The sequence below is a fragment of the Oreochromis aureus genome, linkage group 18, assembly GCF_013358895.1.
Source record: "Oreochromis aureus strain Israel breed Guangdong linkage group 18, ZZ_aureus, whole genome shotgun sequence".
NCBI classification, from domain to species: Eukaryota; Metazoa; Chordata; class Actinopteri; order Cichliformes; family Cichlidae; genus Oreochromis; species Oreochromis aureus.
Genome location: NC_052959.1, coordinates 27,088,391 through 27,114,707, shown reverse-complemented (window position 1 = coordinate 27,114,707; position 26,317 = coordinate 27,088,391). Strand labels below are relative to the sequence as shown.

The following is a 26,317-nucleotide window of genomic DNA, read 5'->3' as shown; positions in this document are numbered from 1 at the left end:
ACTATCTCTAGGGTTTACAGAGAAAGGTCAGGAAAGAGAAAATATCCAGTTGGCGGCAGTTCTCTGGGTTAAAATGTCTCGTTGATGCAAGAGGTTGGAGGAGAATAGAAAGACTGCTTAAGAAAGCAACAGTAAATGTCCTGTCAGCTTAGAACAGGTAACTGAGGCTTCAGTTGACACCGGATCACCAAAATAAAATTGGATAACAGAAGACTGGAAAAATGTTGCCTGGTCGGAGGAGTTTCTGCTGTGACATTCAGATGGTAGGGTCAGAATTTGGTGTAAAGAACATGAAAGCATGGATTGATCCTGCCTTGTGTCACAGTTCAGGCTTCTGGTGGTGTAATGGTGTAGGGGAGCAAATGCCACGGCCTACCTGACTGTTTTTGCTGAGCATGTCTGTTCCTTTATGACCACAGTGTATCCAACCTCTAAAGGCTATTCGAGCAGGAAAACGCAGCATCTTACAAAGCTCAAACTGGTTTTGTGAACACGACAGGTTCGCTGTACACTGGCCTTCTCAGTCGCCAGATCTCAATCCAGTAGAGCACCTTTGGGACGCATTGTGGATGTTCAGTCGGCGTATCTGCAGCAACTGGGTCATGCTGTCATGTCAATGGATGAAAGGGGTTCAACCTGGGACTAGCAAGGTGTACCTAATAAAATGCCTATAGAGCTAATACTTTAACAGTTCATGATATTTTATCAAATGGGGTATGTTTTGTGTATAATTCATTTTAAGGTAAGTGTATGAGGGTAGAAAGTACCATTTGCACCACTGAAATTTGCTGATGTATATGCTGGCATTAAAAAGCAAAGTATAGGAACCTTGAACGGTATTTACCATAATTGAGAAGATTTTTTCAGCCTATGTATTATCGTTAGACTACATGATTTAATAGTAAGAAGGATTAAACAAATTTTCAGGACTGAATACCAGTTTTCTTATCAAACATGAAAACTTGTGAATGCTCATGTTGCATATTTCATGTCATACCTCGTCAGAACAACACATAAACAGATGCAGATCCTCTGGAATATACTGCAGTTTATTCATTCTAATTGATGTTTCATCTTAAATATTAAAAACATCAAGTAAAAATGACCACATATATACACAGCAGCAGAAGCAGGAGTTTGGGCTGAACTGAGCAGGACACTGTTGTGCTTTATAAGTTTCTGCTTGGCAGGGGACAAAAGATACATTTACCCTCGTTGTACACACACTGCATGTGAAACGAAGCCACGAATACGCTTGAGTGTTAACCTGTCTCTACGTTAAAGGTTTTACATACCCTACTCACCGTAATGTGTCGAGTGCAGCAAATTTCTATCAGTAGTTTTAACAAACATTAACATTTTGTGTCCCCTGAAGAGAAAATAGTGCTTAATCTCTGGGCAGGAAGCCAGCTGCGATGTTCACAGATGCTTTTACACTTTTGTCAGGTCAAATAGGTGTTCAGACATTTTTCTAGCACCACACGATGGTTTGTTGCCAAACAGACAGATGTACCAGCGGCTGTGTGCTGGTGTTAATTTCCCACCCTGTTAACACCTGATGGATGTGCATTAAATCTCAGAACAATCCTTGCATCTAACGAAATGTGAGGCTACTACCATGTCGATGTTAGTGCATGTGAAAATAAAGCATCTATGCACTGTACCTATTTAAATGTGTACAATCTATATAGTTAACTCTGCACATAAAGCCATCCTTTTACCCAACAGGACATATTACGTTTCTGTTTCGGTCCACAGGATATCCTGCTGTTGACCCCACCTAAAGCATAGTATTGTCATTTAAATGTAGATATAGGCAAGGGTGATTGGAGCTAACACAACAAATCGAAAGGAGATAGCACACATACAGTACACTTTTAACAAAGACGAACGCACAAGGAAAAGACAAAAGTTTCAAGAAATAAACTCTTTCAGATGGTAACATAAGATATGGAGTATACTGCAGAAGTGAGTCTAATGAAACTACTTGTTGCCTGAAAGTAAAGGTCTGGAAACTGTGGCGTGGTAGTGGCGATATACTGAAGGTCTTTGTAAACATTCTCTGTTCTAGGCCTCGGATTCTGATTGGTCGGTGGCAACGCTGCCATTCAGCTCGCCCAGTCCTGATTGCTCCTGGATGTCAGTCATCTCCCCGACGATGAAGGTCGGCTCCCCTCCTTTGCTGTTGGCCGAGCCGCTGTCTGGCTGCTTGGCCGCCTGGTTGGCCAGAGTGGGCTCTTCATCCAGCCTGCTGGAAATGGACCAGTAGAGATGAGCATCAAGTCTGGCTGCAGCTAATGACAGCTCTCGTGCTGAGCAGGATGGCGTGTCCACCTTGAGGAAGCAGAAAAGTAAGATGAGAATTTCTCTGTTAAGTTTTGTGTAGTCCAAAATGAATGGATTGGTTCTTTTATAGCACTTTTCTACTCTATCTGACCACTCAAAGCACTTTACACAAATTGCCTTATTTACCCATTCACACAAGCACTGTTTGGTATGCTTTTTCAAACACGTTCATACTCCGATTGATGCATCAGAGAGCAACTTGGGGTTAGTATCTTGCCCAAAGATACTTGGCATGCAGACTGGAGCAACCAGGAATTGATGATCCACCAACCTTCTGATTAGCAGATGACCGGCTCTACCATCCCGAATGTGGACCTAGGGAGCTTGAACCCAAAAGTGCAACATAAACTGTAATCGTTTTCTATCTAACTCAAACACACCTGTCCTTGCTGACCTTTTCAGCTTCAGTTTAGATTCAGGTGACAGTATATCATCAGATCATTAGCTTGATTTATTTTTAATTTATTATAATGGTTTAATGATGCCTCGATTGTTTACTCTGCAGCATGCTGATTAACTTCTATTGTGTTAATATGTTCTTTTTTTATTTTTTTTTTATTTTAACATGTTCTATATAAATTGATTTGACTTGACTTTGTAATTGCCATCATGTATTCGACAAGTTAGAATTGACACGTAGTTCCATTTCAGTATTTTCCATTCTAGTATACTAGCTTTTGGGGTGGCCCTTATATGTAGAAAAAAGTGCTTGTGTGAATGGCTAAAAATGAGACATCTTATATAAAGTGCTTTGAGTGCTCAAGTACAGTAGAAAAGTGCTATATAAGAGCATGTGCATTCATCTTCCATAGGCTTTAAGAACATCAAAGCACCAGACGCTGCTTTACAGCATCTGTATTTTGATTTCACACATCAAAGAAGCAGCAGCAGAGAATTTCAAGCAACTTCCACCTGATAGCGCTCACCTTCAACCACCCAAACAGTGTCCTATGTTTCTGAAGTTTCTATTTTGATCTAACTATGCTTTTAACATTTGTCATACATTTTGTTTGGAAATGGATGCCACCAAGCAAGCAGGCAACATTTATTTATATTCAACTTTTACATAGACACAAATAGCAAAGTGCTTTAGAAAAGCCAATAACAGGACGTACAAAACTTAACTCAATTTATAAAATAATTAAAAGGAAAGTTAACAAAACATACAGCATACAAAATAGCAAAATGGTAAAAAAAAAATAGACAGATATTTTTTCATTGCAGTATGAAAGCACACTTTAAAAATGTATTTATTATCCAATGATCACTATGTAACTGAATTACAGACAAATTTGGTAAAATGGCAAGAGCAAGTACTGCAGGACTTGCTGTCACGTCACCATTCTATAACTGTATTTCTTTTGCTGTCAATTGTATTTTCTGCTCTTTTATTGCTGTAACCCGCAAATGCGGCTCATCTGGACTTGTTTTAGTGACTTTTAAATGTGCTATAGAAATAAAATTGAAATTGAAATTGAAATTGAATTGTTTTAGTGCAATGGCTTGAGAAGACAATGTCTACTGGCTGGTCTGACATTCTGATTTCATCATAATAACATTTAGTACTTTTATTTTTGAAAAACTATAACTAACCAAAATAAAAACCATTACAAAATTATTTTCTTCTTTTGATTGCTCTCTTTAGGGGTCACCTTATCCCTAATATCCTCATCTGTCCTTATTCACCACATCCATGAATCTTCTGTGTGGTCTTCCTCTTTTCCTCCTGCCTGGCAGGAGTATTTTCAAATTCCTTTGTCCACTATATCCCATCTCAACCTTGTATCTCTTATTTTGTTCCTAAAATGCTCAGCCTGAACTGTCCCTCTGATGTTCTCATTTCTAATCCTGGCCATCCTGGTCACTCCCAGTGAAACTCTTATCATCTTCAACTCTGCCACCTCCACCTCGCCCTCCTGTCTTTTTGTCAGTCCCCCTTTCACGTATTCCACTCCACCCTGCCTGCACTCTCTTCCTCACCTTTCTTGTGCTTTGTCCATTGCTTTGCATAGTTATTGCATAGGCATTTAAATTCATCTACCTTCATTACCTCTATGTCTTGCATCTTCACCTTTCTGCCTGGCTCCCCACATATAACAACTTCTTCTGTGAACAGAATAGAGACTCTGGCATGAACTCATCTGTCAGTCTGTCCATCACCACTGCAAACAAGAAGGGCCTCAGAGCTGAGCTGATCTAATCCCACCCCCACCATGAACCCATCTCTCACGCCTCATCATTGTCTCACTGTCTTCATATCAAATTACTTTAATGGATCCTTACAATTTTCCCTCTGTCAGCGCCACCACAACCATAAACCACCATCTACTTTTCCATAATCACATATCTGCAAAACTAAAGACATTGCTATCAGACTCAGCTGTGCATTGTGTCTACTGCCAGTCAGTAACATGTTAATATGCTAAAAATCAACATGTCACTTTGGGCATATTAGCATGAAGACCTTAGGATTTAGCTCAAAGTGTTACTGTGTCTAAGTACAGCCTGACAGTTCTGCCATCTTAAATGCGAGTTCCTAATCTTTTTAGTGTAATCTGCCTCATCCACTTCTACAACTCTGACTGCATTATATTATTTTAAAGACATCTGTTTTCTCAGGCTATTTTAAACCATTTGATATACAAATTGTCTGTTATTTTGAGTAAATTTCATCCAAAATCACAAAACTAGTTAAAAACTTATAATCTTATGACAATCTGTGTGATTTTGCTTTGGCAAAAACATCTTTCCATAGAGCCAAAAGTTCCTTTATTCAGAAAAAAACCTGCAAACTTGAACATGAATCAAACTTCACCATATTTTCTGTGTTTGTCTCCTCACTTCAGTTAATATTTCTGTTTATATTTTTAAAGACTCATTGCATTAGGCTACAAATGCCCACATATGTAGCACATGTCCATGTAATGTACAGTCCACATCTCTACAAAAATAAACATGAAATAAATACTTTAGTCAGAGTTCCTACACATCCCAGCATGCTTTTCAACAACCCCAAGAGAATGTGAGAATTCAGCTGCCAGTTACACATGTAGGTGGAGACAGGAATAGGGATAACAGACAAAGAGTAGATCTAATTTTTTCTATCTCAATAATCTTGGTGCTTCTAGAAGAATTGTTGCTTAGTTCAGATGATGAATGATAGAAAATTGTCTTTTTTCTTAAACTCTGAGGGACTAACAGTGAAGCCTTACATTTGTGTAGCTATTTTACTCTCAAGCTGTACAGTTCATTTCCTTCCTTTGTTCATTTTTAGTTCATTTCATTACTTTATCCCAACAGGAGTTCTCAAGATGGCGTTTCTAATGTTCATTTCAGGAAGGTTCCTTTACTGATCTTCACCTTTTGCCTGGTGGCCAGGAATTAGCCCACGGGGCATTTGAAAAAAGGGACATGTACCTACCCTCCTGTAGGTCCACGCCCTGCTGGAGGCGCCATAGGGTCAGAGATCCTGGAGACCCTGGTGGACCGATCCCTGGCTACAGAGACAAGTGATTGGGACATGGAACATCACCTCTCTGGTGGGGGAGGAGCCTGGGCTAGTTCTCAGGTTGACAGTTAGATATAGTCGGCTCACCTCAACGCACCGCTTGGGCTCTGGAATCAGTTCTGGTGAGGGGCTAGACTCTGTCTCAGTCTGGAGTTGCCCGTGGCGAGAGGTGGCAGGTTAGAGTAGGTATCTTAGTATCCCCTAGGCTTGCTGCTTGTACGTTGGGGTTTTTCCTGGTGTATGAGAGGGTTTGTTCCCTACGCCTTCAGGTTGGGAACAGGCCTGACTTGGGACATGATCCAAATGGATCATGTTAACGAAGGAGTTCTATCAGGCTTGGTTAGCCTATGGGCCTTCGGAGGCAGCCAGTAAGTACCTATAGGCCAAATAGATCACAGCTCAGGCAGTGGCCAAAGCAAAAACTTGGGTGTGGGAGGAGTTTGGAGAGGCCATGGAAAAAGACTTTTGGACTGCCTCAAAGAGTTTCTAGCAAACCGTCAGGCAACTCAGGAGGCGAAAGTGGTGCTCTACCTGCACCGTGAATAGTGTGGGTGGAGCGCTGCTGACTTCAGCTGAAGATATTATCAGGCGGTGGAAGGAATACTTCGAGGACCTTCTTAACCCCACTGATGCGTCTTTCGTAGAGGGAGCAGAGCCTGGGGACAAGGGGGATGATTGGTCCATCACTGAGGCAGTTAAAAAAACTCCTTGATGGCAGAGCCCCTGGGGTGGATGAGGTTAGCCAAGAGTTCCTGAAGGCTCTGGATGTTGTAGGGCTGTCTTGGTTGACATGCCTCTATGATGAATATGACCGGGGACCGGAGGGTGTGCTCCAACTATAGTAGAATCACATTCCTCAGCCTCCCAGGGAAAGTCTATGCCAGGGTGCTCAAAAGGAGAGTCTGTCCGTCAGTTGAACCTCAGATACAGGAGGAGCAATGCGGTTTTCATCACTGGACCTGGACTCTTTAACATCTCGAGGATACCTGAGGTTGCAGGGGAGTTTGCCCAACAACCCCTACAAGCCATTCCATCCTCACACAACCGTTGCAAGAGCTTGGTCCATATAGCTGGCAATAAGTCAGACTCATTCCATTGGTGCGGATGCTTATTGTTAATTATTTTTACTTCAGATATGCAGAAAGCTTTAATAAAGGAATAAAGTGGAACATCTCTTAAGAGGAAAGAGAAAATACAAAGATTTAACTTCACCATTTATTTTAAATTATTTCTAGCCTTAGGATTTAAGTGGTAACTTTCACATGCTTGTCCACATATAGAGCCTGCATATAACAAAACAAGAAGAAAACATCGAGATGAAGCCAAATGAGTACTTTGTAGCCCATCCTAATGACAGTCATCCACTGTGACATTTTGAAGTGTCTTACTGAAAGTGAAGCAGGTTTTCTGAACACTAATGTTCTCTTTCCTTCACCTTATGATGTTTTCCGAATCCAATGACACCTGTGATAGGCTGGACGGATGAAATATTCGTGTGCAACAAATCATGCTGTGCTTTATTAGCTTGCCCTCATCACATCTTCTTCAAGAGACATTACCTCAAATGTGTGGTGAAAGGCTCCATAGTCGATGTCAAAGAAGCCCTCTGCCAGCGACATCATTGGGCTGAACCTGTGACCCCACAACAACTCCTCTGCAAGATATGAGCTCCTCGCCTGGCATGTCATCCCTGCATGCACAAACAAATGGATGACTATAGAGATTCATAATACACATTTCCCCTCACGGCTTTGTTCTGGTCTGTGTGATAAATGATTTGATATTAACTGGATTTGCTGTGCCTGGCTATGGCAAAGCAGAAGAGTAAAAGCACCACACCAAAAACTCTTACACAAACATAATTCATTTACCCATTTAGTCACAAACAATTTCACTGGCAAGCTGTCGTTGTAAGGATGTTCTCTGCAGCAGAGTTATGACTGTCAGCTACGTCTTTGTAACATAGCGCTCTGACTAAGGGAATCAATATTTGGTGTAGGCAGAGAGGCCACCTTTACCTCACAGATACACATCCTGAATAGCTCCGATACACTGAGTTTTTGCTAAACTGTGAGGAAACTAGTAGAGTATATCATCCTCACAGAATGAATCTGACGTAAGGCGATATAAGAGAGGGATAAGGGAGAAAAGATAAAGACAGCCTTCCAGGGTGCTTGTTCCTATCAGACATTATATTATATCAGACATATTAAAATATTTGATTTTGTAGATTTAACACAATGCTTCAGTTAAAGCAATCCTAAAAACAGCGCGTGCTAAACTCTGCAAACAAGCATATATTATTTGGAACATCCCAGCTCATGCAAATTACTTTGGGAATGAATATCCTATAAATCCAGATGCACTTAAGACTAGCAGGAGAAAGTAAAAACATACTTTAATATACTCCTATATTGTTTAACTTCCACAACTCTTTTGTGTCTCTATATCATCTACCGTGTGGCCTCGGTTTGTCTTTTATATTTGGTGCTATTGTTTAGCACTTTGTTCATCCCTGTTGTTTTTTTAGAAGTGCTTTATAAATTAATATGGTATGGTATTGTGAAAATATATATTTTTATGATTTTTCAAGGGGATTAGTTTTGCTTTTCCTTATTTCTTTTCTAGTATACTGTTACAGTCAGGATTTTTACAAGTCATCCCTATGAGCCAAAAGTTCAGACTGCTCCGTACACTTTCTTTAAAACTCTTGACTCTCTTAACTCTGTATGACATCAAGGAGGAGGGATTAATATAGACTCTGCCTGTATTCACTTAATACTTAGTGTGTAGCAGCTACGTATTGAGTATGAGTATTTTGTTACCTATTCCATCATGCATTGTCTGTTTTTTGCTAAAAACGTAGTAGGACAAGAGGAAAGACGGCAGCAAGTCAAGGCAGGAACTGCCATTAAATATTTGCATTTATTCATTTAAGACAAATTGCTCAATGTATTCTATATCTGTGACAAAAATGCGGTAGTAGTAGTAGTCTGTAGTTATTCATCTAGCAGACTCGGTTCTAATATTGTGATGACATAAAGTCCCAGTAGTGTCCAAAATAGTTTTTTTATTTTACTGGATGGATGGATTGGTCGGTCGGTCGGTGGCTGGCTGGATGGATTGATGGCTGGGTGAGTGGGTAGGAATCCCCTCCCATCTATTTCCAAGGGGCAGCCAAATAGAAGAAATTAGCTAAAGGAGGGTTGCATGTTGTACAGTTTCCTTGTGTATGTGTGGATTCTCTCTGGGAACTCCAGCTTCCTCCCACAGTTCAAAGACATTGATGGGGTTAAATTAATTGGTAATTGTAAATCCCAGCAACTACTGGGATCCACTTCACGACAATGAATTAAATAAGCGGAAGAAAATGGATGGAATCTGTGAATCACGCAAAGCCACTCTGGCAGAGGCTAAAAATAAAATTATGGCGCTGGAAAAATATAGCATAAAAGTTCCACTTTTACTGATGATTTATCAAGAGTGAGTAAGCACAGCAGGGCTCTGTGATTTGCCCAAGGGTAGACGAGTCTCCAGTTTTAAACAGTTTGCTTTCTGATGGGGTCACGTCAGACTGCAGACTGCTAGACCGTGACTTCTAGGTTTTTTTCATCACCCACATTGTCATTTCTTGTGCATACATGGAAATGAGTTTCTCCTTATTTTTTATGTTCAGTGTTTTTTTTTTAATCTAATCTACTAAATCTGATGATTTGTTTTTTTACTATTTACTTGCTGATTATTATAGGACCTGGGGCTAGATTTAATAAACGGGGCAAAATAATGTATGAGCGCAATCCCCAAAATAGCGCTCAGTGCTGTGGTTAGTTTTAAGGGTGATTTAAAAAGCTTGCAAGGTTTCTACCCAGAGGTGGAGTTTCTTCATTTTAAAATCAAGGACAACAAATAAAACATGCTTTTTTTAGGGGTTAAATTAATAGATTTAAACTCGCAGATGTTTCTTAATTTGGTGTTCTCACCAGTGGCCTCCACCATTCCTTCTAGGATGACCACAATCTCAAAGTCTTCCTTCTCTAGCTGGGCCTGCGACATGTCCCAGAAGGGTGAATGTGCGTCAATCTCATGGGAAATCACCAATGGTGAGACCAGGAAGAGACGATCATCGCCCGTCTCAAAGCCCACGCTGATGTCTGTCTGATCCAGAGGGATGAACTCACCTGGAAGAGCCAATAAAGTGGAGATGAGGAGAGAGGTCGTACCTGGAAGCTCAGGTGTAAAATGACAGAATACTAGAAAGACACAATGTTCTTAAGAGATCTCAGAATGAGTGGTTCATATGGCCAAGTATGTTATTATTATTATTATTGTTGTTATATACTGGGCCATTTGATTTTTCAATAGGTGTAGTTGTTACAGTTTTTGTCACCAAAGGAAGAAAAAGAAAGATTCATTATTAACTGTCTCACCCTCCTGAGTCTGCTTAGACTTGATGAGTTTGGCCCTGATGTTGGCCCCCACAATGTGGGAACTTCGAAGGTCTCCCACCCTGAACATCAGGCAGAGCTTGTCGTCTCTCGGCGAGATAACAGCGTGTTTGGAGAACACCAGCGTCTCGGCTCGTTTGTTAGGCTGCGAGATCTTTACAAACATGCAGCCCACCTGGACAGAGAGGAAGGAACAATGTGAAACGTGGGCCCTGCTAAAAAGTCAAAGCCACAGGGAGCCTTGCACAAAGTAGAAAAGCAGAGGATTATTATGAAAGGAACAATATGTCTTGGTGTTTATAACAAACACATCAGCTAAAGAGCTGAATAATTCTGGTGTAGTCTGCACATCTGGAACACATTCATTGTGGCTGCTGAATACAAACTAACCTTGATCATTTTTCAGAAGAGCTTGCTATTGCCAGTTTTTCTTGTTTAAAAAGATTAGTGACACTTGAGTTAACCCCAGACTCAACTGTTTTTATATGCATAGTAAAACAGCCCACGCTACGTGTACATCAGTTGTTAATTTGGAACGTTTCCAGCTCCCAAACATGCATAAACATGATTCAGCCTGGATGTTGGAGCGTGAATTCATCCTCATCAAAAGAGTGCTTACACCGTGCAAAAAAAAATTGAGCTTCATCAGCATTTTCTGTGTAAATATTCTTTTTTTAGGAAGAATACCATCTGCATATAATTTGCGTCATTATGGCTCCACCGTATTTGTGCATTCAATCTCCTCTCTAAGCTAACAAAAACAGTGTATCATTATTTTATTTGATTCAGCTGAGCTGACAGGAAGCTTCCTTTTGAGCAAACAGACTCGGGTCAAACAGAAATTGCAGGCACAAAAGGAGTTAGCTGAATTTGAACACTGACTCAGAAGTTCAGAAGCCTGTTTTTCATTTTTCGTTTCTGTTTGTTTCTCTAATCTGACTTCCTGCTTTGCTAAAACACATCTGACAATCCCGTTTGCTACATATGTTACACTCATGTCTACATCGTCATTAATACATAATCAGATAACAAATCATCACAGATGTCAGCAGTATTCATTCTAAATATGAAAACATCTATTTAAGATTCTTATATCCCAAAATTACTGAGAATATTCACTTTGGCACTGCGTGAATTTAAACTCATGTTTAATAGGAGATAAAAAGAGAGGTGCCAAATGCAGGACATGCGCCTGGTTTAAATATTGAAAAGGAAACTTGTAATGTTACAAAGACCAAACAAAAACACAAAGTCTAAAGGGCATCCATCCATCCCATTCTTTACCACTTATCCGATTCAGGATCACAGGAAAGCTGGAGTCGATCTTGAACAGAAGAAACTGAGACACTTTTACCTTTAGAGTAAAAGAAGGAGCAACTGAAAGACAGGACATGAAGACAGAGGCAGGACGACACAGAATGGAGGGGGAAAAATGCTCAAATAGAAACACAATGGGGCAAAACAGAACCAACAAATATAACAAAATTTATCAGAAAGTGAATGTCTGAAAGTCTGAATAATCATATCATCCGTATATCTTTGAATTGCCACGTTATCATGGGGGAGGGGTTTGTGCGTTTCAGTCATCCTGCAAGGATCAGCTGGCTCGGGAACGACTCACTTTCCCCCTGGATGAGCTACAAGAAGTGACTGGGGTGAGAGAAGTCTGCTTAGACTGCGAACTGAACCCAGGTAAGGGGTACGAAATGGAGAGAAGGATGGATGGATTTCTAAATATTTCCCCATCTCTGTTTTCTGCCAGTCAAGCTGCTCACCATGAAGGCGTTAACCATCGATCCCAGTATAGCCTGCAGCAGCAGCAGCATTGTGCCCACCGGACACTGGTCGGTGATGACACGGTGACCATAGCCAATCGTGGTCTCGGTCTCAATGGAGAAGAGGAAAGCCGAGATGAAGCCATTGACATTGTTCACGCACGGCGTCCACGTCTCATCCTCCAGATGGTCGAGATCACCCCTTGGGAAGAGGAGAAGCAGAATGTGTGAGAAAGGGAAGGCGGGAGGTGACAAAGTGGGTGTCAAGAGGGAAAAATAGACTGAGAGCGAGAAGATTTATATTTTTAGACTGGAGGTGCAGAAATATATAGATGACGACTCATCTCTCCATTTAAATTTTCCACCACCTTGCAGCTAATTCCTGTAATGAATAGAAGCAATCCTGTTCATCAGATTTAAACATGGTGCTTAAGCCAACATTTATGCTGTCACTTCTTGCCGAGGCTGCAGAAACCCGCCACTTTCATCATATATCATCACGCGCAACTTGCTCTCAGCATCTTTGGAGTTTTTTTTTCAATCCTGTGCCACTAAGAGTCTGCAGAATTTCTGTCCTAACACACACTACACACACTAATGTCCCCGATTAACACAGCTCCAGCCAGAGAGGGAGCACTAATTAGTGAAAGTGGTGTTAGGTCATTTATATAATCTATGACTTTTATTGACCTGTGCTGGTGACAAAGGGATTGCAGCAACACTGACAGCTTTCTGGCACAAAACTGAATGGCCTGCAATTGATATAAAAAAGGGTCACAATTTTTATGAGATGAATACGTTAGTTAATTAGAACAGAGATCCAGCAGTCACAGCTCATGAAGAGGCAGCACATCATGATGAAATACGCTGTAATATTAATACTGCTTTGTCATCTGCTTTTTTGGCTGAGAAAGTAGCTTCATTTTGGCCTTTACGGTAGACGTGTAAAAATCTAATGCTCACTTAAAGAATGGTTGGACTTTGGGGGAAATATGCTGAAAAGATCAATAATGTTCTCAAAGCTGTCTGCTAAATATGATGCCGCACCGAGAAGGCAGTCAGCTTAGTTTAGCACTAAGCTGTCAAACAAGAAAAGAGCTAAAATAAATTTCCCTGCCATCCCCACTGAAGCTCCCTAATTAGCACAGTACATCTTATACAGTACATCGCTTCAATTTTTGCACTCGTTAAAGAAAAGCACCAAGTTTATGAGCAAAATTCTGTTTAAAAAGTTAAATTCTGCAATTTTGGAGTTATTACATAGGCTTGAATTCAAATTAATTGCAAACATAAATCCATGTTTATGCTTTCTCTGCAATTTTCTGATGATTACAGGTCTAAAAGAGCTCCGAATGGCTTTGATTAAAATTGAATTAACCTTCATTTTAAAGTGAATGTTAAGCAAACCACTACATCACAGCCAGAGAACAGAAATACATGTATTTTTGTGTTTTTTTAATGCAAATTGACAACATTGCTGCAACACAATGTCCACTGTGGTTAATAACATCTGTATGAAACTCTGAATGCTCCAAACTTATTTCTACATCAAAGGGCTGCTGATTGAGGAGTTTGCAGAGGTGACAAAAGTAGGAAGAGATGTTCTTTGAAATTATGTCTTTTCAAGTAACTCAAAAACAACTCTTTAGCTACATACATATACTGTTGTTTTCATTTCTGTCCAACTGAGATTGTCTGCCAGGAATATTGTCTTTTTTTCTAACTCTAGATATGAAAAGACTATTTCCCAACACAAGAAACTTTAATGTGAGGATTTGTTGTCAGCAAAAAAGCACACAGATAAGGGAAAATCCTGTTTTGGGTCATAATGTGTTGCTACTATATGAACAGATAAACTTTAAATTAGGTCCCATATTCCTGGTATCACTTAGATTCAGAATAGGATCCTATGGATCAGGACTTAATCTGTGGGAAATGATCATCTGAATTTGTAAGTTTGTTCACTTACAAAGAAATGAACAGTTTCTAGTCTTTATGGTAATTTCATTGTAACTGAGACAGAATAACAACTAAAAAACAAACAAACAAAAAACAAAAGTTATAAAGTGATTTGCATGTCAATGAGTAAAATAAGTATTTGATCATCTACAACTAACCAGAATTGTGGCCCCCACAGATTGGCTCTGTGCCCATGTAGAACACAGATTGCAATCAATCAATCAATTACAGATACTCCTGATGTCAACTCATTATGTGTATAAAGCACATCTGTCTACAGAATCAATTTCTCCCATTCAGACCTCTCCACCACAAGACAAAGAGGCTGCTAAAGGACGTCAGGGACAAAATTGTAGATCTGCATAACGTCTGGTATGGACTACAAGACCATTAGCCAGAAGCTTGATGAGAAGGTGGAAACTGTTGGTGTGAATATTCAGAAATGAAAGAAATATAAAATGATCAATCAGACCAATCTTGCCTCATGGAGTGAGGATGAAAGGTGGTGCATCAACACAAAACTACATGGAGGGAGCTTAATGAAGGCAGTTGAGAGCACAGTGACCAAAAGCACCACTGGTAACACTACGACACAGAGTCCACGAGGTCCCCCTGCTCAAGAACACACATGCACAAGCCCATCTTAAGTTTGCCAGTGAATATCTAAATTATTGAGAGAAATCTTGGGAGAAATTGCTGTAGTCAGATGATACTAACACTAAGCAGTTTGTCATCAACCCGACCTGTCATGTTTGGAGAAAGAGAAATGCTAAGTATGACCATAAGAGCACCATCCCCACAGTCAGGCATGGAGGTGGAAACATTATGCTTTGGGGCTGTTTTTCTCCTAAGGGTACAGGATGACTTCACTACATTAAGGGGCAAATGGACGGTGCTATGTACTATAAAATCTCGGACAAGAACCTCCTTCCCTCAGCCAGAACACTGAAGATGTGTCATGGATGAGTTTTCCTGCATGATAATGACGCAAAACATGGCACAGAGGCAACAAGTTAGTGTCTGCAGAAGCACATTAAGATCATGGAGTGGCCAAGCCAGTTTCCTAATTTCAAACTATAGAAAATCTCTGAAGGCAGTTGAAGCTTGGAGTTGTCAAGCAGCAGCCAACAAGGCGAAATGATTTAGAGAGTTTCTGTAAAGGGCAGTAGGACAAAATCCCTCCAGAGATGAGTGACTACCTGGTGACCAACTATAAGAAACATCTTACCGCTGTGTTTGTCAACAAGAGTTTCTCCACTGAATGTCATGTCTAATTAAATGCTTATTTCACTCAGTGCAAATCATGCAAATCAATTTATAACTTTTATGTGATAAGTTCTTTTCTGAAATTTTCATTGATGGGTTAGGGTTTTCTATCTCTCACCATTAAAATTAACCTACTGTAAAAATGAAAGACTGTTCATTTCTTTGCAAGGTAGCACACTTACAAATTCAGCAGGAGATCAAATGGTGATTTCCCACACTGCAATAGATCCAAATACATTAGTGCACATGACTTTATCTTAAAACTTACCTGCAGTAGGCGATGAGATACCAGATGGCTCCGAAGAAGAGCCATGTGACAGCGTAGGCCATGACAAAGACGAAGAGCGAGCAACGCCAGTTGAGGTCCACCAGAGTGGTGAAGATGTCCGTCAGGTATCGGTAAGTCTCCCGCATGTTACCATGCTGCACATTGCATCGACCGTTCTTCTCCACGTAGCGCTGTCTCTTACGGCGAGTGCGGGCTGGTGGAAGGGCAGAGAGACAGAAGAGAAGAGGCATGATTAGAAATATGTGAGGCTAACAAATGGGAGGAAAAGTGTCATCGCCTTTTGATCCTTTACAGTGTTGAAGACAGCTCTTTATTGTTCCATTAAACACTTTCAAAAACATGCATGAGGCTCCCTTTCTGAAATGTTTTGTTTTTAAAGCTACAACTCTGACTACAGTCAGACAATGAGAATTGGATGAAGGCACTTCGAGAGACGTGAGCATAAACACAGGGAGGTAGCAAGGGACAAAACTACTGAGGGAGATGCAGCGTGGCTCAAAGGAAAGTCAGACTGGTGAAGAAGGGAAAACATGAATGAAAAATGACAGGTGAATAAAACGGAGCAGATGAAGTGCGACGGGACAACATCATCAAACGCTTGGAGAAGAAAAGCTATAACACTGGACTTCATCTGTGTTTTGTTTTGTTTTATAGGCTTTTTACTGTGGATGCACCCAGCCAGAACTGAAATTATGACACTAATACGCTATCACATACGCTTTAATCAATGAATATCAATCATAGTGCATGCTACTCAAGCTATGGAGACTTATTTTAAGGTAAAACAAAATCTGCCTTTTCTGCGAAAAAGGTCTGGCTCTGCTTTGTAGGACTTTTGTCCTTTGCAATGATCACAGCAAAAAATCCTAGCACAACTTCACCTGCTTCCAAGGTGCATGGAGAAGATGAAAGAATGAAAAAAAGCAGAACTGAACAGCTTTAATAATTGACCAGCAGCGTTTCGACTTGTGGCCTTCATCAGGGTCATAGTAAAACATTGTAAAAAAACCGCTTAAATACAAGACAGGAAACAGAAAAAATTCAAATTAACCAGTCAAAACTTCACAGATAGGTCAGCTTTAATCAAGTAGATGTTGGAATAGAACATTAATGATGAGGAAAGAGGGGGTGACATGCATGAATACATAAGAAGGATACTATAAATAGTATTTATAGTATAGGAGTATTATTTTCAGACATATGGAGGTTATGTCACCCCTCTCTTCCTCATCATTAATGTTCTAGTCCAACATCTTTTTTTTTTTTTTACAATGTTTTACTATGACCCTGATGAAGGCCACAAAAAGGTTGGTCAATTATTCTGGTTTCTCAAGTGTTGCTGGAGTTCCTGCTTTTTGTCCTTTGCAATGATGACATCAATTCTTGATCACAAGTTGGAGTTAAAACACCAAAGGGTCATATAAACTGCACATTTCCCTAGTTCCCTAGTTAGGCTTTCTTTCTTTTTATTGTATGAAGATGTACGGCAAAGATTGGAGCAAACAGAGCAGAGCTTAATGAGCAAGACTGTCAAAATTGCTGAGGGGTGAAGCTCAGCAGTATGGTCTAAATTAGAAAAGATTCACTACTACTACTGTGAGACAGATGGGGAGGAGAAGAGGGTGCAGGGCTGAATGGAGAAAATGTTCATCCAGACTCCGGAGTAAGTCAATATCTCTAAATCTCTGGAGATTTTTATCAGAAACAAAGAGATAAATAGTGATGCGTTTCAGTCTGGTTGAACTGCGGTCCAGAAAGCAGCCACAACATTTAAACAACATAGTGAGTGCACTGTTCCAAACAGAAGGGGGATCAAGTACAAGATGTCATATTGAGAGTCACTCACCCCACCCGAACCGTCCCCTCTCCTTCTCCGTCCCCTGTGTCTTCTTCCTGTGCTGATTAGCATTGGCTTCCCGCTCAGCCAGCTTGGACTGAAACGATCTCTTGACCGGAGCCGAGTTCGGAAGGGAAGAAGTCGTCTCTGTGGTGACGACATGGCCCAGCTCCTCCGATACGTTGAAGACTCCCGTGGAGGCTGTGACCTCCGTGGCCACCTCCACTTCTTCACTCTCCACCTTCTCCTCCACAGGGAGCGAGAGCGAGTCCGGACGGGAGGGGAAGATGGAGTTCTCCAGAGCCATGGTCTACGTCTGTGTGTGCGTGTGTGTGTGTGTGTGTGTGTGTGTGTGTGTAAGCGTGCAAAGAGTATTAATGTGTTATTGATATCCTCCCTAAGGCAGAGTCTGTCCAGTACCTATTGACTGAACCATTTGTTTGCTCGTCTGAAGCCTGGAATAAAGCAGAAGAACACAATGATCTGATCAAATGAAACAATGGAATTGATTATCTGTTTTACTGTCACAATAATTCACTGTCAAATGATTTCTTTAAAGAAACAGGACCTCCTTGCAGGAGTGCTTGAACTCTGATGTTGCTATAATAAATTCTAAAAAACCTATAAATAAATGTGTATTCTTTTTTGTGCTTTTATTACTATTATCAAAGTCTCATTTGAAGTCTTTTAATAATAAAATAAAGGAATAAGTCCTTATTTTCAGACTGAATATGGATAACTTTGAAAGTCCTTGGAAATCAGACACAATGGGAGAATAAATTAGTTCTCTGAAAGACCCCCTAATCCTGGTGCACGACATGGCATATGCATATCAGAGCCACTTTAATTGGTCTGTATGTTTCATAAAAAGCCTCCAGCTAGGAGTGTGTGTGTGGCCCAGACGTGTGTGTTGTATAAGTGCACTTAGTGCTATTTTAAATTTGCTGGATTTATACAGCAGGCCTGTTGAAATAGTCTTACATAAGTCCTATATAAGAAGCTGAGTTAAATATATACATGGATAACGAGACGTGGTGAAATATTTACTCAGTAAAATGGAGTCCTAGTCCTCTATAGCCTTGGATGATGTGCGTCCATTTGGACAACTGGCGGATTGGACGCCAGAGGAGACTGATGGTGACAGTCAAGATGACGCACTACGCCTGATGGATGGATCAGAAATAGCCCGTGTTAAAGAGTGTCTGTGAGCCGGCAAGAGGGCTACAGAAACCAAACAGCTCAGCTACGGTTTGGTTTAATGTCACACAGACCAAAGATAAACGAGTAAAATCCTACCTGCTCAGTGCACCAACTTGTAGATGTGTAAGACCCGGATTGGGCAGATGCTTTGCCATAAGAACGGCGAAAATCGGGTCCAAGAACGAGCCAGGATTCGCAACCTTGGTTCAATTACACCCATTTCTGGTATTTACGAGCGACGCAGCATAATCAGTCCACTCTTGTTCGCTTTTCCTGGAAAACAAAGACCACCTCGATCCGACCGCTCAGTATTCACAAAAAATAAAAAGCGGGCAGCCCAAGCTAAAGACACACACACACCCAAACAAACCCGAAAAAAACAGTTCAAGTACTCTGATTAACGATAAGGCTTTTTCAGAACGTGTGTCTGGCAGTGGATGTGCGAAATGGAGGCAACAGGATAATAACCCGGCAGCGCGGAGAGCTCCATCATCTGTGTATCTGATGGAGTCGGTCAGGTGTGGAGCGGTAGAGGATGCTGTCATCAGCCCAGCCCCTATCAAGCCTGCCTGCTTGTTTGCCTGCTTGCCTCAGACGCTTCTCATTTCCACAACAGAAGGGACAGTCCTCTCCCTCCTCTCGGTCAGACCCTCCGCATCTGCAGAGTTCACTGATGGGGAAATTAAAGGCCTTTGTGATGCAGTAACAATGCAAAAATGCAGAAACATAAACATATAGATTGGATGTAATAAAGCTCATTGTATATGTCATTTTAAATATGGTCTGATTCTGATGCAATCCTTTTTATGGCTTTTCCATAATAACATTATTATTACTATTATTATATCAGACTCCCTGTTAAAATAATTCACTAATTAAAAAATTCCGCTTATAGAGGAAGATACAGTCATACAACATTGTATCACAATGATATCAATGACTTGATCATAATTAGCATTATTCTCACTAACCGCTATTTATCCGCCAGCCTCCAGGTGGCGGTATATGTGTCCATGAAGCCGGTAATCAGTCGGTCTCTTCAGGCAGTGTGATCAGTTGTCTGCCCTCCTTTTCCAAGATGTCGGTGTTCGGGCCAGTTGTGAAAATTCATCCCGTCGTTCTCGCTTCTATCTGCGACTCTTACGAGCGAAGAAATGAGGGAGCGAGTCGTGTGATTGGAACCCTTTTGGGTAAGTAAAAAGACAATATGTTTGTCCTGCGCCGCTTGGACCGACTTCGCACGAAACCAGTTGCCGCATAGTTAGCTGCTTTTAGCTTAGCTGCTAACACATGCTGGTTCAGTTCAGCAGCTGGCTAGCATTAGCTACTGTTAGTTAGCTAGCGGTATCACTCGTAACAGCTGGCCGCCCACTCAATTGTTCATATGGTTAAAAATTTAGCAAATCACCTGGATTTTTTCCATGTTGGTGGGGTTTGCACTCATTTGATGCTTAGCAACAGGAAAAGATCGCTGTTCTTATCGCTGATGTTAGCGCTTGTTACTGTCTCGATTTAATGGAGAATCCTCGTTTTCTAACTTACAATGAAGCTGCTCGTCGCTACAACAATATAATGTAAGAACTGAAACATTTGCTTTTTTCAGGTACTATTGACAAGCACTCTATCGAGGTGACCAACTGCTTCTCTGTCCCTCACAATGAGTCTGAAGATGAGGTATGTCACTAAACTCTTTATTTGCAGCTAACATAATTTTATCTGTTGTTGATGTTAAAGCCAAGTGGAAAGGGCCAATAATACAGTAGCCATTCCACATCGGCCATCGAGTAATAAACAAAGGGGCACAAGAGACGAAACCGACATTCAGCAAATAATCTAAAGAATAACGCATTATTCACTTAGAGATATCCGAAACTCAAAGAGTCATGAATTAAAATCTTAGGAGCATCAACAAAGCAAAAGATAACTAAAATTTATCAAACTTTTGTGTGTGTTTGTGCTTTTGTGTTTTTAATTAGATGAATCTGGGTTTTTAAATGTCCATTAACGTTTTAATTTCGATATGGCTGCTAAACACCAGGCTGAATAAATTCCTGGTAGTTTTTCTAAATGGCTGCTGAGGCTACATGGCTTCATAATTTCCTTAGGGATTAATAAAGTATTCTGATTGTGATTCTGAGTGGCAAGACTTCCTGTTACAAGAAGTTCTTTTCTGGATATGATCTGGGTCACTGTAGCGATACTTCCATTTAGATATTTGTAATAGTGTTGCAAAGCAATACTTTTGAGTAGCTGAGTAAACAATAGAAACAACCCACCTCAGAAAACTATAGGTGGTGGTATGCTATCAGGTATGGGGTGGGGGCTAAATCATGTTAGTTTCTAGGGTTTTTTTCCAGACTCACAATGGGCTTATGAGGGGTGACTATGTAAGCCTTATGCATCCCCGTTTACTTAAGGCAAAGAGTCTGTGTTACCTTACTGGGTAGAAGTTTGTACATTTGCCTGTTCTTTTTTAAATTTTTGTTATTTGTTAAATAAAAATGTATTTATGAAAAAGTCCTTTCTTTGATGGTTGCCAAAACAAGAAAAACCCTGTAATCCAGATGGACTGCTCTACAGTAATACTCTTTTATAATAGTTGTACTCTGAGTTCTTTTGTGGGTGTCATCTGTGCCACTGTAGCAGTTACTTCATTTTGATATTTGTAATGATTTTGCAAAGCACTACTTTTGGCTAGCTGAGTAAACAATAGAAACAACCCCCACCCCCACCCCTCAGAAATGCAGTTGCAAGACTTGTGGGAGGGAGCATTGAAAATCAAAATCATTTCAGAGTTCTTCTGAGTGATCAACCTTGATCTGATCATGGCATGTTTTTACCTGATGTGTGTTGTCTCCTCCAGAACGATTGTTCCTTTATCAGTAACAAGGGGTTGTTAATTGTTTGAGTTTAATCAAAAGGCATTCAGCATTTCTAACCCCCACTCCATTAAAAGGAAAAAAAAAAACTCTTAATGTTTATCTCTTGATACCACCTACTATGTTTAATCCTGCTTTGTGAGACAGTGAATTACAAAATATCTTACAGGGTAACTATGACTAATACATGTATTATGTAATTACCACTGAACTCTTTCACAAGTGAAAGATGATTCTGTAGAAATGTTTAAGAGACTAGCAACTGAAAAAGTAAAGAGAGTGTACATGGCTGTGCTTAAATGCATTGTTTTTGACCACAGGTTGCTGTGGACATGGAGTTTGCCAAGAACATGTATGAGCTTCACAAGAGGGTTTCACCCACAGAGGTCATCATCGGATGGTGCGTCAGTCGGTCATATTAACAATTTAAAGTTTGTTAAAAGTGGAATAAACAGTATTCTTTAGCAGATGTTCATCTTTTCATACAGGTATGCCACAGGCTTTGATATCACAGAACATTCAGTGCTCATCCACGAGTACTACAGCCGTGAGGCCTCTAATCCCATTCACCTGACCGTGGACACGGCACTGCAGAGTGGCAAAATGAACATCCGCGCTTACGTCAGGTTGGCTGATCTTTCTGTCAGCGCCTGTGTTTATGTGATCATCTACAGCCTGAAAGTGCTTCTCTGAATGTGTTTGTGTGTCTCCTACACAGTGCGCAGATGGGTGTGCCAGGAAAGACAGTTGGTGTGATGTTCACCCCACTGACTGTCAAGTATGTGTACTATGACACTGAGAGGATAGGCGGTAAGAATACAAAGAATAAATGAAGGCGACTGTTTGAAAACAAATGCTTCGTGACTAAGTATCTGTGAAATGCCAAATAATTAAATCCCAGTGTCTCAAACAACTCGCTTGGGTGCATATGTAAGGAAAGAAGTCTTTATATTATACTCTCTATTTGTTCTTTAGTGGACCTGCTACAGCGAACACGTTTGACCCCCAGTCGTACCAATGGGCTGACCTCTGACCTGTCTCAGGTTGGTGGTGCTGCAGCCAGGGTACAGGACATGTTGACCACAGTGCTGGCATACATTGAGGATGTGCTGGTGAGTATCAAGACAAACTTGTCCCCTGGGTTTTTTTTTTCTTTTCTAATTAAATCCCTGCCAATTTAACTTAATATTGGTCACCTGGGAACATTTAAGCAGTAATTAAGTTTTGCGCTGATGATGGCTATGAAGTTCATGTTGTTCTGTTTCAGTCTGGCAAGGTGACAGCAGACAACAGCGTGGGCCGCTTCCTGATGGATCTGGTAAACAAAGTGCCCACCATCTCACCTGAGGACTTTGAGAACATGCTCAATTCCAACATCAATGTAAGTACTCGTGTTTAAGTTGCTATATCAGTGACAACTGCTTTTTTGTTTTGCTATTTGATCTAAACAGAAACCAAATGGCACTTAAAAAATAGCAGTAGAGACTAGTTTAATAGACACTGGAGCTGATCAATACTATCTGCCCTCATGTGTAAAAGCAAATATATTGGTGGACACGCACATGTTTTAAAATTAAGTGCATCATGTTCCTTTACATTATTATGCTTTTACCCCCATTAAAAGCTCAAGCTCATTCGCTTGTCTTACAGTCTTTGTCCAGACAGATCAATCCAGAGGACATAAAACAATCTGTGCACGTTTGGTATTGCATAACAGCTACCTCTCTGCTTCAGCTCCCTATTACTTGCCTGTAGCTTCCAAGGCAGATGAGTCTGCAGCGTTTTGGGGCTGTCTTTGCCCCATCTCCACCCACAAACTTCCCGCAGTGGAAGCAGACTGGTGGTGGCCCATGAAAGTCTGACTTTACAGTCAGAAACACCCTTTACTGTTGACCTAAAACTCCCTGCTGCTTTGTCCACCCATACCTTTTTTTAATGCTAAAGATCAAGGAGACCATTTACAAGTTTGTCATCCCTAAATAAGTCATGAGTGCTAAATAAATACCCACTGCTTCTCAGGTAAGGGTCTCATCCTGTTGATTCACCATGAACTTCATAGCTGGCAAAAGGCGTCCTTGTTCTTGATGAGCCTGGTATATTGTCTGGTTAACCTGACCCCCCCCCCGGCTAGCAGTTATACCTTCACAGCACAAGGGATGTCATCACAAAAAACAACTTATGACCAAGATACTTGGTAGGGAAAAGATGAGGAGAGAAGAGCCATGTCGGGCTGGTTAACAGCAACTGAACTAGAAAAGTTAAGAGTGAGGGGATTCACTAGGGCTGTTCGATATAACGATATATATCGGATGACGATATAAAAACGTCTATCGTTTCATTTTACGCTATCGTTTGTTTCGTGGTGTCGCAAAATAAACTGTTTACGGCAATATTTTTTCATCGTTTTGATGGTCACTGTAGTGGCTATATTATTTTCTTAATTTCTCTCTCTCTCTTATATTTAATATAACCACACTACAGATGGACAAGCACTTGTTTTTATGTGTTGCGGTTAGCAACAACGACGGTAACACCATCGCGTGTCCACTTGTTTGTTCCACATAAACCCTTCACAATAAAGCTCAAGATCCTGTTGAGACTTTTCAAAATAAACTCAATCACGTGAAAGAGCAGATTATTTACGGATGAGAAGCTGCCAGGTGCTAAAAAAATAAACCTTAGCCTCAAACGTTAGAACAGGCTTTTCCCCGCAGCATGCCGTGTAATAAATACTCACAAAGAAAACGGCGGCCGTTACCACTTATGTCTAAAAATGTATAGTTTCATGCATCTGTGAAAATACTCGATTCCAGCTACATGACGCGCAGCTGGAAACACTTCCCGCAAGTCGAGCTGCCCAAGATTCACATAATTTACAGAAAATGTTACATTTTTGTGATTTATATCGTTATCGGACGATAGAATTCTTATATCGGGATATGAGATTTTGGTCATATCGCACAGCGCTAGGAGTCACTGATTGCAGATGGTGTTGATCTCTCAGCTGGGGAAAAATGCAAGAACAGTATGCCAAAGTCAAACATTAAATATACCTCAATAGCGTGTTCAAGTATTTAAGTAGCAGACAAAGTCGATATATGGGAAAACACTGTAGTTAATCGTAATAATGATTTGTATTGTCATTTTTATTATTGTGGTAGAGACACAAATCTAGCGTCAGGAAGGGCATCTGGCAATAAACTGCCAAATCGAACATGCAGAGCTACCCGTTGTGCCGACCTGTTGTGACTGAAAATTTTATTGTTGTGGTAATAATGTACTTAATTTCTCTCCATGTATAAATATATTGGCTATAAAAAGAGTAAACTGAATTGTCATATCTCTTATATAAGAGGCTTTAGGTGAGCTCTGAGTTGTTTTTGGCATTTAATTAAACTCTCCTCCTGTTTTTATGGTTATTTATGGTCTCTGGGTTCTACTTACATCATACTGTTTTACTCAGGATTAGAAGCTTTAGAAGATGGAAGTATTTCTGCTTCATTAATCTGGGCATTATCTTTCCAAACTTGTCATCCTTTAATCTTGTTTCCTTGTTATGCTGTTATAATCTTTAACTTTAGTTTAGTGTGAATCTAAATGCTCTCTTTCGTTGTTGCAGGACCTGTTGATGGTGACCTACCTGTCCAACCTCACCCAAGCACAGATTGCTCTCAATGAGAAGCTGGTGCTGCTCTGAGAGGGTTTCTTTGAAGTCATTCATATTTAATTTTTGTATTTTTTTTTTTTTTTGACTGATATGAAAATAAAGATGTTAAACAGTCACACAGTGTGCATTCCCTGTGGTAAGATGGTAATTAAATTTAAGGCTGCTTGGTTTGTCACAAGTTGCTAATGAACATTAAAGGAAGGATCATACTGCTAACACATGTTCCCTTTCTGCTTATTTGACACCTCACATTTACTGCGTCAACCTGCTGCACTGCAGGCTTCATGATGCTTGATCTGTAATAATGTATTTTTAAGGAGGCAACTGACCTTATATCTTATCATGGGCATATGTAGAGGGGGGACATGGGGTGGCTGTTCTGCCCATGACATTTGATTGGCCCTCCACCAATATATTTTGACTAGAGTTCAATCATGGTGTAAAAGATGGGCATAGTTTAAGGGTGTGAGGCCCCTCAAGCCTTAATTCTTTCTGAAGGTCAGCAGGCAGTGGGAACTTATGCCTGTAAAAGGACTTTGGTTTATATAGAATTGTAAGGTTAACAGCCTTCCAGTCCTTTTTAACATCAACATTTTCCTGATCATTTGTGAGCTCAGTCACTAGTTATATTTTATAAAACATTAAATTTACTAAGTTCTGGTCAAGAAGTCAGAAATTATGATTTTCCAGGAAATGCTCATTGGCTAATGACATTTTATTTACAAGTTGGTAACCAATGAGCATGGACTTAATTTCAGACTGAACCACTGGTTGTTTTGGCATATCCAGTTTCAAAATGCTAAGCTAGCAATAGCAAAATTGTTCAACTCAAAGCTGAGATTTTACTAATTAGTAGGTGATGTCATGGTGGGTGTGTATGTCGTTTTAACTAGTGCTTCTAAGTACTTCTGGGTCATGCTGTTTTCTACTTCCACTCAACAGTATTTTAGCCATTTCTACTCCATACCATTTAAAGCTTTAGAATAACTTTGAAGTTTTTACTGTAAAAGCATTAAAATATAAAGCTGAGATCTAGCATTACTGAGCAGTATAATGCAAATGGGTCTAATGAGTACTTACTACAAATGTTTTGAGTTTATGTAGGATTATGACTTTTTAGCAAAACTTATTTTATACAATATGTTT

The 26,317-nt window shown here is 40.3% G+C and overlaps 2 protein-coding genes across 2 annotated transcripts; one reads left to right on the top strand and one right to left on the bottom strand.

The window, feature by feature from the left end:
* Positions 1-1,033: 1,033 nt before the first annotated feature.
* On the bottom strand, positions 1,034-19,680 carry kcnj9 (potassium inwardly rectifying channel subfamily J member 9). Its single transcript, XM_039602338.1, has 11 exons — positions 19,597-19,680; positions 19,094-19,295; positions 18,722-18,898; positions 18,473-18,588; positions 17,435-17,880; positions 15,568-15,781; positions 12,075-12,276; positions 10,282-10,474; positions 9,835-10,032; positions 7,414-7,544; positions 1,034-2,334 (listed from the first exon to the last, which is right to left on the bottom strand). The coding sequence occupies exons 5-11, from the start codon at positions 17,730-17,732 to the stop codon at positions 2,068-2,070; spliced, it is 1,503 nt and encodes a 500-aa protein (XP_039458272.1). The 5' UTR covers positions 17,733-17,880; positions 18,473-18,588; positions 18,722-18,898; positions 19,094-19,295; positions 19,597-19,680; the 3' UTR covers positions 1,034-2,067.
* On the top strand, positions 19,661-25,387 carry eif3f (eukaryotic translation initiation factor 3, subunit F). Its single transcript, XM_031754939.2, has 8 exons — positions 19,661-19,815; positions 20,229-20,299; positions 21,825-21,904; positions 21,993-22,130; positions 22,223-22,314; positions 22,480-22,616; positions 22,772-22,885; positions 25,124-25,387. Exons 1-8 carry the CDS (start codon positions 19,704-19,706, stop codon positions 25,199-25,201), a joined length of 822 nt encoding a protein of 273 aa, XP_031610799.2. The 5' UTR covers positions 19,661-19,703; the 3' UTR covers positions 25,202-25,387.
* Positions 25,388-26,317: the final 930 nt, after the last annotated feature.

What these genes read in the sequence shown, in the direction of transcription:
- kcnj9 (XM_039602338.1), bottom strand. Translation starts at nt 17,732, where the DNA reads ATGGCTCTGGAGAACTCCATCTTCCCCTCCCGTCCGGACTCGCTCTCG. An exon ending in CGATGGTTAACGCCTTCATG is followed by an intron (nt 10,475 to 12,074) that starts GTGAGCAGCTTG and finishes CTCTCTGTCCAG; the next exon opens with GTGGGCTGCATGTTTGTAAA. An exon ending in GTCTAAGCAGACTCAGGAGG is followed by an intron (nt 10,033 to 10,281) that starts GTGAGACAGTTA and finishes TGGCTCTTCCAG; the next exon opens with GTGAGTTCATCCCTCTGGAT.
- eif3f (XM_031754939.2), top strand. Translation starts at nt 19,704, where the DNA reads ATGTCGGTGTTCGGGCCAGTTGTGAAAATTCATCCCGTCGTTCTCGCT. An exon ending in TGTGATTGGAACCCTTTTGG is followed by an intron (nt 19,816 to 20,228) that starts GTAAGTAAAAAG and finishes TGCTTTTTTCAG; the next exon opens with GTACTATTGACAAGCACTCT. An exon ending in CATACATTGAGGATGTGCTG is followed by an intron (nt 22,617 to 22,771) that starts GTGAGTATCAAG and finishes GTTCTGTTTCAG; the next exon opens with TCTGGCAAGGTGACAGCAGA.